A 14,790-nucleotide genomic window follows, 5' to 3' on the forward strand; every position below is an offset into this window, starting at 1 on the left:
CTAAGAACGGCCTTGGTTAAGGCAAAAGGCATGGTATGCCTCGTAAGCCCACAAGCAAGTCACATTGACTTTTTGCAGGAATCCAGACACCCGATTCCTTGCGAACTAGTTGCGGCACCAGCCACTGAACCCACAGCGCCGCCGAGCTACAGTGAGGCTTGGCCCGAAAAGGGGGTGGTGGAAGAAAGGGTAGTCGAGGTGGTACAGGAGGAGGAACAGCCCCTGGTAGTAAAGCCGGAGCCGGCACCAATGTGTCCAACTCGGCACCAGAGGTTCGGTCCCAACGCCGCAGATGGCACGGACGGACCCCACATGAACCAACTCGTGGTACCCCACGGTGCCCAACAACTCAGAGCGATGATAAGCCACCTCCCAAAACTCTCCGAGAAGGGAGATCCCTCGGTCCATTTCAGGGAGGTAGAGGAAGCAGCCGCCATCAATGATTGTGATGATCTTGAACAGGCAAAGATGCTGCTCTTCTCCCTGGATAGCACAATCCTTCAGTGCCTCTCAGCAGGGAGCAAGAGGGGACAGACAGGGTATGTGGAGCTCAGAGAAGAGGTCTTGGAGGTTCTGGGAGTGGACGACAGTAATCTGTTCCAATGGATAGAAGGGACTGTGCAGCTAACTGGAGAACCCCTGCGGGTTTTTGCAGAAAGGCTGTAGCCAGTGTATCGGTGCAGTTGTCCGGGCATGCCGGAACGGGCGGCAATGAGCGCCGAACAGTGGGGTTCATTGGCTCCATTGTTTGGTTGCTAACAGCTTGCCCCAGATACGGGCCCTAGCCAAATCTTGGTTTGACCCCCAAGGTCCCGGTCTCACGGAGGAGACAATGCTCCGTCAGCTTAACGTTGCATACAAGAATTGCAGAAGTCAGGAGGCACCTCCCTCTAAGGGAAAAGTGCATGAGGCAAAGCCTGCAGCCCCAAGTAAGAAGGAGTGGAGTCAGGAGGGGAATCGCCCTGCTCAAGCCAAGCTCAATTGTTACGGGTGTGGGAAGGATGGATATTGGCGCAAGGACTGTAAAAATCCGTGGAAGGATAATAAGGGAAGAGCTCCCGCAGCCCAAGCCCAAGCCCAGACTGCCGCCCCAGCACAAGTCCAGGTCCAAACCGCAGCCCCTGTCCCAGAAAAGGGAACTGGTGCAGCTATGGATCCCGCTGCAATAGAGTCAATTTTAGAGACAATGCGGTCTCTTATGATAGAGCAGGGGAGGATAGCTGTCAGCACCGGTCCTGTCATTCCCACAGCCCCGATCGCTCCACCCAAATGACTAGAGCCGGTGCAGCCCGTCCACCTGTGCACGCTGAGATATGATGTATGGAGGCGACCCCTCGTGGAGATGGAGGTGGAGGGGGTGCAGGGGACCTATCTATTGGATACGGGGGCATCGTGCACCGTGATCCACTCAGATAACCCCACCAACTCACCTCTGTCCACCGGGGTTCCATATATGCTATCGGGCTTCACAGGTGAAGAACAGGCTGGCACATTTTCCATTCCCCTCTCCATTCGCATAGAACCACTCCGCACCACGTGGAAGTGTACCCTAATGAAGTGGGAGACGGGGGGTGGAAAGGGGGTCCTTGGGTCTGATTTCCTCGTAGAACACGGGATTCTCGTGGATCTTAGGAATCATTGTCTTTGGGGAGCGAGTACGGGAGAGAGAGAAAAGAAGGGTTTCAAGGTGAAACCAAAGAAAGCACAGGTCGGTCGGCAGGAGGTAAAATTCCTGGGTCTGACCATCCGCGCTGGAGAGAGAGCCATAGACAAGGCCAGACGGGAATCAGTGCAAGACCCACCGGTCCCCGCCACCAGCGTAGGGAAGCTGCCCCGACATACTAAATGGTTTTACGTCAATCAGTGCAAACTGTTTAAGTCGGGTGCAAAAGAGCCAACAACTGAAGTCAGGTCTGAGGGTAAAAATCCTCAGCCTGAGGCGTGCAATAAGTCACAGACCATACAGGCTGGAACCGGAGCCTGTTTGAAGGGAGAGACTGTTCCGCCCACCTGGGAGGTTTCCCCATTGGCCTGGGACTCGGACGGGGAAGAGCCCGAACAGCTAGACCCCGCCCTTGACACAATTCTGGAGGAGGTGGAGTTGGAGGACGGAGGCCCCGCCCTCGACTCAAGCGTAGGGGAGGTAGAACTTGGGGGCGGAGATTCTCCACCTGTAGGGACAGGTAGGGAGAAGTTGTCTGGCACAGACCCAAATCCCAAAGGGGCGGAGCCTGAGGAAAGGGAGCCGAAGCCGGCAGTCGTGGTGGAGCCACAGGCTGTGAGGGCTAAAGTCCCAACCGCAGGTCCACTCGCTAAGGGAGCCCCGCCCAAAGCACCCTCTCGCAGGTCGTCTCGAACGCCTCAGCCAAGAAATCTCTGGCCAGATTCCCCCTACTCCAGCAAGTACCGACTTGGGAGATCCCAAGAAAAACGCAGTCCCCAATTGGCAGCAAAAGGCTGCGGGGGACTCAAGCTACCAGTCAGTGCAGCCCCGCCACAGGGAGCGGTGAGCTGCAGTCCGGACAGGGATTAGGCAGGCTGCCCGGGGACGGGCGGCGTTGTACATGAGTTAAGTTTAAGTTTAGTTAAGTTAAGGTGTGTAGTTTTAAGATGATAGTGTTATAAGTAATAGCTTTGGAATCTGCCCAGCATGTGTGTTGTTTTGGATCGAGGTCGAAAGACCCGATCATGCCTTCAACTAAGCCAGAATCTCTCGGGAGCCTGGCTGTATCGATTAATTTGTTACAGGAACCAAAAGGATGATGAAGGGGATTCTCGTCGCCTTCGCGGTGATCAGGTGCAGCCTGGCCTAACGAGGCTACGCCAAGGACTCGACCGTGTACGGCTGTTCAGGAGACACAGCCCCCATCGCGACCGATGGGTCGGGCGCGCGGGGCATTGAGGAGACAGCCACCTATTTCCACGGAGGGAGGTGGCCAGGATGGCTGGGGTCGAACTCTACGGAATACTCCAGCCAGTTCGGTTTTAAGTACAGAGAGACTTCTCTAATGTGTCCCAGGGTGAGGATCATCGCACCCAGAGTCAGTGTCACCGTCGGGAAAAAGATTTGCTTGAAATGCACGGGACATGTTCCTTTGGACAGATGGTGGTGGCTCAGGAAGTTGAGCAAAACCATGAAGAACTCCACAGTCGAGTGGGAGAGATTGGGTAACAATACCCATCGGACTATTACGGGGAATCATGGAGGATTGAGTGTCTGTTGGGACAAGTGGTAGGAACCAGATATGGGGATTTACATCTGTATGTGGGGTTCAGAACGCGTCTGCCCCACAGGCGTTTCCATCTTTTTCCAAAGGCGGTGGCAGGATGCTGGACAAGGAATGAGTTGGGACGTCAGCACACGGGCGTGCGGAGTCCCATACTCTCAGATCCCAGTAAACGCCACTGAGCTCATCATCCGCCCCCGCAAGCCCCTGCTCACGATTCCGGTAGCCAAAGCCTGCAAGGAAGGGTGCCCCACCACTACCAAGGGACCCGGGAATGGATTGGTATTAGTGCCCACAGGTCAGGTGCTGTACCAAGGGTTGCACTACGTGGTGGCCTCGGTGATTTTAAACCTCACCGAGGTGCGATTGCCAGAGTGGTGGCCCAAGGAAACGGAGCAATTGTATCAGGTCCTGTTAACAAACATGTTCAGACAATTTTATGAATTCGACTTTGCTGACGTAGACAGAGCTGGATTATATGGCACACCACATGAGCTCTTGACAGGGTAGGGAGACAAAGAAGGGGTACAGTTAATGATATTTTCACAGCTTTTAACACAGGGACTTCCATCATCAACACTCTGGATGACGTGGAGCTGCAGACTCAGATCAATGATTTAAAAGGGCGGTTAAGAAAGATACTGACGGATGAGAATAAGGTAGTGGGTTCTGAGTTACATGAGGACCAGGCCATGACACTACACTTAAAAGAAATTATAGTGGAGCTGGAGAAACACGCTAAAACGGTAAATGCTCTCATCAGGGAGGATCGGAATGCGTCCGATCAGGCTACGCAGAACGAAGCGTGCGTGCTGTATGGGGCGTGGTTACTGGGCGAGGGCCGCAGTAATCTGGAGCATTTAAAACAAGGTTTGGTCCCCTCCTGGATCAGCAACAAGCAACTCGCAGCCCTCCACCCTTTTGAGAATGCATTGAGTCCATGCCAGCTCAGACTAGCTTCAGAGGCCTACCCAGTCCCAGTGGACTGTGGGCGGTCTAATCACACCACTTTGGGTGTAGTGGTAAGAATGCCGGTGATGGGAAAGACAGCAAAACCCACCCCGGTATACAGGGTGGAGAACATTGGAGTCTTTCAAGGGGGTGCACACATTCACTACACAGCGGTCCCACCTTACGTCATTCGATGGGAGCATGCAATGACGGGTACCGACCTCTCGGGGTGCCGGAGCCGGGGAGCACACATCATCCTGTGTCCCCAGCACTTGAATGCCTATTCGAAACCACAGTGCGGGTTCAGAACTGCTGGCGCGAAGCCTATAAATTGCACCATGGAGGCAATGGCACAAGGCCACGTGCCCCCGCAGGTGGCATATATAGGAGGTGGGACATACTGTGTCACCACTGCAGCACCCCACTACCAACATGGACAGCACGGCTGGTGTCCGGTGAGTGAGAGCAGTTTCTGCTTCAAACCCAAGGCAGAAGTTCAAGTGGCCCAAGAGCGAATTGTCCCCATTCCTGAACCTTCCACTGTTCACATCACTGTTAAAGAGAATTTCACCGATCTCAACGATTCGTTGTGCATTTCGGCTATATCATTCCCCCTCTCCCTGAACACCTCACCAAGATACTAAAAGCCGTTGCCGTTGCGCAGAAACATTTTTACACACTGGAGCAGAAGACTTTAGAAATAGGGGCAAACATATTAGGTATATTAACCCCACCATGGTGGGATCTGTTCACTAATATAGAATTCCCTTCTTGGATTAGGATAGCCTCCCACATCCTTGTAGTGTGTCAGGTTTTTATTGTGATTTATTTACTGTTTGTACACTGTAAAAAGGTCAGACATTCGCAGAAGTATGAGAACAGAGGAGAATGGAGGGAGCATTATGCACGGATAGAAGAAGAGATGCCCGTGTAGATTTTTTTTTGCTGCTATGTATAAAGTTAAAGTTTCCCTCCCTCCTCTTTGTTTGATGTTTGTTCATGTGTAATTTTGTGTGTACTTTATTTTTATTATTGAAGCTTATTAAGCGAGTTGTTGTTAATAAAAGATAATGTGTATGAACCAGGTGGTGTAGGGGTATTAGGCCCCCCTCCACACCTGGAAATGAGTGTGTCAGATTTTAAATCCAATGTATTGCCATCTATAGATGCTTAATGTACACTGTAGGTTTTCTGAAATGGGAAACACATGTGTCGTGGGATCGTAGATAGGTAATTACAGGGGATGGTTTGATTATGGAGAGTCAGAAAATTTTGCTCACTCAGATTTATGATACTTCAAGCAAGTTATAGTATCATCAGGGGGGACTGTAAGATTCACAAAATTATATTTTATTACATAAGGATCTATTGGCAGAAGAGGCCTTGTTTTTAAAGACTGTTTTAAAAAAGAAGCCCAGAAAAAGGGACACATGAAATGGCCGCCAGACCCCGTGACTAGCTTTTTGGACACTTTAAAATGGTTCCTGCAGTCCCCAGTGGATTCAGCCCACAGTAAGTTCTGGAAGGCCGTTTCAGAGAAATCGAAACCAGACAGAACACATACATAGGGATTGGATGCAGATCCTGTCAGGTCGGCCTGTAGATAAAGGCCATCTAAATGTTTACCCAGACAAAGGGAAACAGTTCTATATTCATAAGGGGAGCATCAAAGACTCATGAAAGAGATCAAGAAGACATTCAAAACAATACAAGGTCATTCCAGACCAGAGATGGCCATCACCGGCCATCCCGAAAGCAGTTTAAATATAATAACTACCCCGCTGTGCTATAAGCCCGCCAAAAGTTAAACAAAGACTAACCTTGATTTGGCGGGAGATAGAGGCTTCTCTTGAGAAGTATATTTGGGGAACCCGGGGTAGCTATCAGGACTGCTCATCATCCTCCTTCACAGATCACCAGCTCGGAAGGGTTGAAGAAGAAGAAAACGAGGCAGCCATCAAGAAGGTGATTCGAGTCTGCGTCCCGCCCCAGGGTAACCATCAGGAGATCATCGACAAACCCCGGGCCGTTGACGAGGCGAAAGGGCAGCAGCCCCACAGAAGAAATCTATTTGAAAATGGTAACGAGCTAGAGACCCCTCTAACCGTGGTCTCCATCCCCGCCGACGTCCAGGCCTGCCAGTGTCCAGCCTGTCCGTGACCTTCACCTCGAGGAAGAAGAGAGAGTGTCGCAGCCTGCAGCACTGACCACGTGGAGGCAGGACGCCTGAAAGGGTCAAAACGCAGACCTGTTTCAAAACTCTATACTTTCCAACTGGATTGGTGAGCATGTTTCTGGCCCTTCACAATCTGATCTAGATAGGCTTAAGGGGGTGGGAATTTAAGGGGTAATTTTTTTTATCAATGAGTTGTTGTCCCTCGATGTTCCATGTGTTTCCCCATTTCGTGATGACTTTTGTAAAGAATAATATGCCTGTATATATCCTAGCCAGTACTGTATTATGATTTGTTTTTTCCCTCCCATGTACCTTATTGGTTTGCAGTTTGATTTGTTCCTTTATGCAATAAAGTTTCATTTCGTTTTCATTAAATCTGGTATATAGAGTTTTCTCTACATTGCAGTTCCTGCACCCAATTCCAGTGTCTAGAACCTATGGGGCGAGTGGGTCGAACCACTCAAGGTTTTACTGTGCAAAAGAGAGCGAGAGGCCTCTGGCGAGAGAAACCTCTGAGAGAAAACCCCTTACAGTCCCACCTACAACATGACAACTAAGACTCAAATCTTCAACGGGGACTTTAATTCCAATGTCAGGCCAAAATAATGGTGCTATCCATTAGTTGCTGGAGTGCAACATTCTGGTGCCCGACCCATGTGGCTTTCCCCGCGTACCACGCACTATGTACCATGAGTGCCACTAACAAATGTAAATTAGTTGACTTTCTATTATGGTCAACTGATTTAGGTGCAGTTTGAGCCAACACTTCAGGAGCAATGGTTAAGGGCCAGTAGAGTCAGGATCATATTTTGGCCACTACAATATTTCAGGATTGGAGTGTTATAGTGGCCAAAATATCCTCTTCAAATGCCATATCCTCACCTACTGCTCAATTACCACACCCCCATCACTCAACCGCCAACAATCTCCATCAATCATGACTCATACCTTACATTCACATATTCCATTTCAACCTCACACAGCACTGCTGCAAGCCTCACAGCCACATTTCACACCTTGTACACACTGTCAACTATTCTACCATAACAAGCACATCACACAAACTCATTGCACCACACTCACTGACAAACTTCCCTTTCTCTTGCAGAAAAAGGTGGCGCATAACCCGAGCCAGCAGAACCTAACCGGCAGGGGACAGGCTCGCCTGTATCACTTCACCCCCATGGAGGGGACGGTGCCGACCATTCTTGGGAGGGGCATGTCTGAGCCCATGGCCAGCAGTGGGGCTGAAGGAATAGAAGATGCCAATATCCTCATAGGTTATACTCCTTCTCACATCCCACTTCCCCCTCAACCCATGATCTCCTCTGACTTACAAGCTGCACATGGTGTGAGCATGCACCTCTTGCTTTCCCCGTCCCCCACTCCCCCGTCTCCCCTCATCACAATCCTACTGTTGTGCCTTTCTCAATTCACATACCCAAGAAATTCAACCTACCCAGCCGGTGGTTGTAGAATAAGGGGGAGAGGAGAGTAATGAAGAAGAAGAAACACCATCACTTGATCAAACAGTCGCAGCCACCAGCTCAGATACTGGCACTGCGCGCAGTTTAGAGGATAGCTTAGAGGCGGGATCTGCATATGGTGAGTCTCTGATACCTGTGGGCTGCAGCCAGGCCAGGGGAAAGGGTAGCACAGGTACTAGCTCCCCGGAGGGCGAGGTCGCACATGAGTTCTGCTACACTGGACTCAGATGAGGAATTTGATGAGCCAGCCTACAGAAGATCGCTGATGGGTATGTACAACAAAATGCTTCGTGCATTGGCAGGCCTGTCAGAAAGTTTGAGTGCAATGTCAAGGAGCATGGAAGAGTTCAGCGCGGACCTTGCACAGGGCTTTGCGCAGATCTTGGAGCCCATCCGTTCCTGCATGAAGGACTGGGCAGAGCCATTAATGCACTTGTGGACCCAACCATCATGCAGCTTCTGATGGCTGATGCCTTAGCTTCCGTTGCAACACAAGCACAGGCCACCCAACATCTGAGTGCTGCAGTGGAAGCTCAGACTGAAGTCATGCAAGCTCAGACTGCTCACATGCAGGCTCAGCTTCCTAGCATGTAAGCTCAGGCAGCTGCCATTGTGGCTGGGTTTGCCAGTGTGGGAAGGGGCTTGCAGGGTTTCACAGCATTCCAGCAATCTATCCTCCAACAGATGGCTAGGAATGCTAAGGCGCCGCCCGGGGGAGTTGCAGTGGCTTTGTGTTGGATGAACCTGCTGTCCTCTTTCATCCTCCTGCCACTGCTATTCCACCAGAGCCCTTGCCTGTCAACCAGCCAGCCCAGGCGGTGCAGTTTCTAGGGCCAGAGCTGCTCAAGATCATTCTGAAAGCTATCTGCAGTCTCCCCCACTGAAAGTCAGCAGCCTTCTACTAGCCATGCTGCAGCCACTGTGGTAGCGCTTCATAGGAACACTAGGACAGGCAAAGGCACACTGAAGACAGGCACTAAGGGAATGCACAAGAGTGACTAGCTGACTTTGTTAGGTTATATTGGATGGATTGATGGATAATGTTGGATTGGAATGTTTCTTTTGTGGTGGGTCTTATTTCAGCATTGTGGCCAAGAGGACACTGTGATGGTCAGTAACAGAGGGAAGGTATGGTGTGGGACTATTGTTGAATGGGGAACTGGGGTTGCACTCACTCATATCGCAGTTGGATGAGTCGATCACGGACAGGGCAGAAAGGGGCCATTTGGGTTGCCTCCTCCCTTCCGCTTCCTCTTCTTCTGCTTCCTCCTCCTCCTCCTCCTCCTCAGCTAGTTGCGGAATGCCTGCTGGTAAGGGCAGTGCCCTCATGATGGCAATGTTGTGGAGCATGCAGCAGACCACGAGGAATTTTAAGACACATTCTCGTGAGTACTGCAGGGCTCCTCCAGAGTGGTCCAGGCAGCGGAAGTGTTATTTAAGGACACCAATGGTCTGCTCTATCAGGTTCCATGTGGCAGCATGGCTCTCATTGTACGCTTGCTACCCACGTCTTGTTCAGTTGCGAAGCGAAGTCATGAGCCAGGTAGTCAGCGGATAACCCTTGTCACGCAGTAGCCACCCTCTGGTTTGTCTTGGTGGCTCAAAGGCTGAGGGAACAGCGATCTGGCACAGAATAGAAGTATCATGACTTTTGACAGAACACCAGGCATTCACCATCATGATGTGCTGAGCATGGCCCCACACCAACTGTACATTCAGCAAGTGGTAACCTTTGTGGTTGCGGTAAATCTCAGGATTTAGGTGCAGTGCTCGCTGTTGTGTATGTACCTTTAAGAGAATAACTGGTCTCAGACTGCAATGCCGGCAGTGACCACCCCTGTATAAAAGGCGCTAGAGAGCCTCTGTTTTGTTAGATTCGTTTATGCCTTTCACCAGTAAAGTTCTGTTTGTTTCTCTCCTGCTAGTCCGTGTCTCAATCATTCACGGACTTAACACTCGCAAAGCCATGTGCGTGCAGTTGAGGGTGCCCAGATCCATGGGGAAGCCCGCTATCGTGGCAAAGCCACGTGCATGCTCCACCTGCTTCTCTATGGTCAGAGAGAAGACAATCAAGTCCCCTCTCCTGGCATAAAGAGTGTCTGTCACCCCTCTTATGCAGCAGTGGGTGGAGAACTGGGAGATTTTACAGATGCCGTCTGTTCCAGCCTGGAAGGATCGTGAAGCAAAGAACTTCAGGGCCACCATCACCTTCACAGGCACTGGCTGCACTGTCTTTACCCTGGTGTAAAACTGCAGGTCAGGTTGCAAGAGGTGGCAGAGTTCTGTGAGCACCTCCTTCGTAAAGCGCAGATGCCTCACACACTACTCCTGGCTCAGGTTAAGGTAAGAATTGATCTCGGAAGACCCTAGGTGAGTAAGGCCAAGGGGGATGAAATCTGGAGCGCCCATGACTGGGAGCAAGTTGTCTGACCAGAACTCATGAAGTCAGAAGCATGGACTTCTCCACTTATAGCATCACTCCCTGTCTCCTCACCAACTTTGATCAACTCTAGATAGCTCCAAACACTTCCACAAACTTACACCGAGCCAGTAGAAATTAGCCAGCAACTGACTTGAGAGAGGTTGATGATCCCTTTATGTATCACTGGTAAAGGGTCCTTGCAGCTGCTGAGTACATGTTAAGCTGTGCAAGGTTAACAAAGGGCATTACTTCCACCGTTGAGGATGAAAATGGCAGCGCTGACGTCAAATCAGCATTGCATGCTGATTAACGTCACAATCTGCCTATTCTACATATTTCTGGCACACGGTCCCAGCACCAATGCTAACGCCCTTACCAAGATGGCGTCCGGCACGGCCTGTACCAAAATTGTACATGTGCGGTTGGACGCCATTTCGACCCAAAATGGCACCCGTAACTAACAATGGGTGCTACGTATCGAATTTTGTGTAACTTACAGTGTACAGGCCATAATACTCTCTGTGGGGTAGATCCCTCGGTTTGCTGTTTCTGGTGAAATTGTCGAAATGTTTTTACTCATGTTGACCATTTCAGGAGAAACAATGAACACAATCTTTCCCCTGGTTGTTTTACTGAGAGATGCTCTCTGCACTGGGTGAGAGAAACCTCACGTGATCCTGGCAATCTCTCATCATTACACATGAAATTATTCACCGAGAATCATTTTATTGAAACTTTTCTAGATTTTGTTCCACTCACCTTTGATCCCAAATATTTCGTAGAGTTTCAGAGTTTTATTACTCGGCTCTGTTTGAGTCAAGGTGAACAATCCCGCAAGTTTAAATGTGGGTTTTTTAATTCTCAGATTAATGGCACCACGATCCCGTTTTATCTTCTGGTACAAGTCACTGTTTCTAAAGTGATAGCTCCATTGTACCTCCCACCAGTCCGAACTCCTTTTGTGAAAATTACCCAACTGGATTTCTTGCCCTGAGTGAGATTTCCATTCCCAGACAACAGGGCCATTCCCAGGATTGTCTGGTCCTTTTAATGGAATGTCATCTCCCTCATCCAAAAAATAAATATGATTTGGGTTTCCTGTTAGAAAGAGGAACAATGTAAGTATTTTAATATTTCAATCACAACTCCTTAATCCTATATTTGTAATGATTAATATTGGAGTTCATCTATTTACTATCGATGGGGACCTGAGCATACATTCAGAAGAGAGAGAAGCAAAGCTGGAAATGGAAGGCAGAAAATTACTAAGCGAGTTTGGAAAGAAAGTGGAAACAAAGGCTAGGAAATAGACAACAAAGGTTTTGGCAGTGCTTACTGGTAACTCCTTCAATGCAAGGAGTCTAGTGAATAAGACATAAGAACATAAGAAGTAGGAGCAGGAGTAGGCCATACGGCCCCTCGGGCCTGCTCCGCCATTCAATAGGATCATGGCTGATCTGAATCTAGACTCACGAACACTTCCCTGCCATCTCCCCATAACCCCTAATTCCCTTATCTGCTAGGAAACTGTCTATCTCCATTTTAAATTTATTTAATGTTGCAGCTTCCACAGCTCTCTGGGGTAGCAAATTCCATAGATTTACTACCCTCTGAGTGAAGAAGTTTCTCCTCATCTCAGTTTTAAAAGGGCAGCCCCTTATTCTTAGATTATGCCCCCTAGTTCTAGTCTCACCCATCAGTGGAAACACCCTCACCGCATCCACCCGATCAAACCCCCTCACAATCTTATATGTTTCGATAAGATCGCCTCTCATTCTTCTGAACTCCAATGAGTAGAGTCCCAACCTACTCAACCTTTCCTCATACGTCAACCCCCTCATCTCCGGAATCAACCGAGTGAACCTTCTCTGAACCGCCTCGAGAGCAAGTATATCTTTTCTTAAATATGGAAACCAAAACTGCACGCAGTATTCCAGGTGTGGCCTCACCAATACCCTGTAAAACTGCAGCAAGACTTCCCTGTTTTTATACTCCATTCCCCTTGCAATAAAAGCCAAGATTCCATTGGCCTTCCTGATCACCTGCTGCACCTGCATACTAACTTTTTGTGTTACATGCACCAGGACCCCCAGATCCCTTTGTACTGTAGCACTTTGCAGTTTCTCTCCATTTAGGTGATAACTTGCTCTTGATTTTTTCTGCCAAAGTGCATAACCTCACACTTTCCAACATTATATTGCATCTGCCAAATCTCTGCCCACTCACTTAGCCTGTCTATGTCCTTTTGCAGGTTTTTTATGTCCTCCTCACTCACTGCTTTCCTTCCCATCTTTGTATCGTCGGCAAACTTGGATATGTTGCACTCGGTCCCTTCCTCCAAATTGTTAATATAGATTGTAAAGAGTTGGGGTCCCAGCACTGACCCCTGCGGAACACCACTAGTTACTGATTGCCAGCCCGAGAATGAACCATTTATCCCAACTCTTTGTTTTCTGTTAGATAGCCAATCTTCCACCCATGCCAGTATATTACCCCCAATCCTGTGATTTCTTATCTTGATCAGTAATCTTTTGTGTGGAACCTTGTCAAATGCCTTTTGGAAGTCCAAATACACTACATCCACTGGTTCCCCTTTATCCACCCTGTATGTAACATCCTCAAAGAATTCGAGCAAATTTGTCAAACATGACTTCCCCTTCATAAAACCATGCTGACTCTATCCTATTAAATTATGTTTATCCAAATGCTCTGTTACTGTTTCCTTAATAATGGACTCCAACATTTTGCCAACCACAGATGTTAGGCTGACTGGTCTATAGTTTCCAGCTTTTTGTCTACTTCCCTTCTTAAATAAGGGTGTTACATTAGCAGTTTTCCAATCTGCCGGGACCTTTCCTGAGTCCAGGGAGTTCTGGAAAATAATCATCAATGCATCCACAATCCCTACCGCCACTTCTCTCAAGACCCTAGGATGTAGGCCATCAGGTCCGGGGGATTTATTCGCCTTAAGTCCCATTATTTTACTGAGTACCATCTCCTTCGTGATTTTAATCGTCTTTAGCTCACACCCCCCCCCCCCCCATTGCCCCCTGTTTGTCCAGTGTTAGGATATTTTTAGTGTCCTCTACTGTAAAGACTGATACAAAATATTTGTTCAGCGTCTTTGCCATCTCCATGTTCCCCACCACTAGTTTCCCGGTCCCATCCTCTAAGGGACGAACGTTCACTTTAGCCACCCTTTTTCTTTTTATATAGCTGTAGAAACTCTTGCTATCTGTTTTTATATTTTTTGCTAGTTTACTTTCATAATCTATCTTCCCTTTCTTAATTAATCTTTTAGTTATTGTTTGCTGGCTTTTAAATGCTTCCCAATCTTCTATCCTCCCACTAGATTTGGGTGCTTTATATGCCCTTGTTGTCAGTCGGATACTATCCCTTATTACTTTACTAAGCCACGGATGGCTGTCTTTTCTTTTACACCCTTTTTCCTCAGTGGAATATATTTATCTTGAAAGATGTGAAATATCTCCTTGAATGTAGACCACTGCTCTTGTACCGTCTTACACTTTAATCTGTTTTCCCAGTCCACTTTAGTCAATTCTACTATCATACCTTCATAGTCTCCTTTATTTAAGCTCAGTACGCTGGTTTGAGATCCAACTCTCTCACCCTCAAACTGAATTTGGAATTCAACCATATTATGGTCACTCATTCCAAGGGGATCCTTTAATATGACATTTTTTATTAATCCTGTCTCATTACACAGGACCAGATCTAAGATTGCCTGCCCCCTGGTTGGTTCAGTTACATACTGCTCAAGGTACCCACCCCTAATACACTCTATGAAGTCGTCCTCAAGGCTGCCATGCCCAATTTGATTCGTCCAGTCAATATGAAAGTTAAAATCCCCCATGATTATAGCTGTTCCCTTATTACAAGCCCCAACTATTTCCTGATTTATACTCCGACCAACAGAGTTGCAATTGTTAGGAGGCCTATAGACTATGCCCACTAGTGACTTTTTCCCCTTCTTATTCCTTATCTCCACCTAAACTATTTCACTATCCTGATCCTTTGACCCAATATCATTTCTAACTATTGCAGTGATCCCATCCTTGATTAACATAGCAACCCCAACTCCCTTTCCTTCCTGTCTGTCCTTCCTAATTGTCAAATACCCTTGTATGTTTAGTTCCCAGTCATGATTATCTTGCAGCCATGTTTCTGTAATGGCCACCAGATCATACTCATGTGTAGTTATTTGTACCGTCAACTCGTCAATTTTGTTACGAATGCTGCGTGCATTCAGATAAAGAACTTTCAAATATGTTTTCTGACAATTTATTTCTGCTTTTACCCCTTTTACTACTTTACCTTTATCATTATACATTCTGTCCCTTCCTGACACACTCTGGTTTTTAATTCCCCCACTGCTACCTTGCTCTATTGCCTTCTCCGCTGTCATTTTTATTTTTCACTCTCTTAAAACCTCCCCCCCACTAATTAGTTTAAAGCCCTCTCTACAGCCCTAGTTATTCGATTCGCCAGGACTCTAGTCCCAGCACT

At 48.2% G+C, this 14,790-nt stretch overlaps 1 protein-coding gene across 1 annotated transcript in view; it reads right to left on the minus strand.

Moving 5' to 3' along the window:
* LOC147114250 (uncharacterized) overlaps nucleotides 1-14,790 on the minus strand; it is a 142,171-nt gene that overhangs the window by 75,486 nt on the left and 51,895 nt on the right. The window contains exon 3 of the mRNA XM_085995940.1: nucleotides 11,023-11,361. Coding sequence (XP_085852066.1) covers nucleotides 11,023-11,361 — 339 coding nt within the window. The remainder of the gene's footprint in view (nucleotides 1-11,022; nucleotides 11,362-14,790) is intronic.

This window comes from Somniosus microcephalus, chromosome 8 (assembly GCF_052327205.1).
Source record: "Somniosus microcephalus isolate GS21.2 chromosome 8, FLI_Smic_1.0, whole genome shotgun sequence".
Classification (NCBI taxonomy): Eukaryota; Metazoa; Chordata; class Chondrichthyes; order Squaliformes; family Somniosidae; genus Somniosus; species Somniosus microcephalus.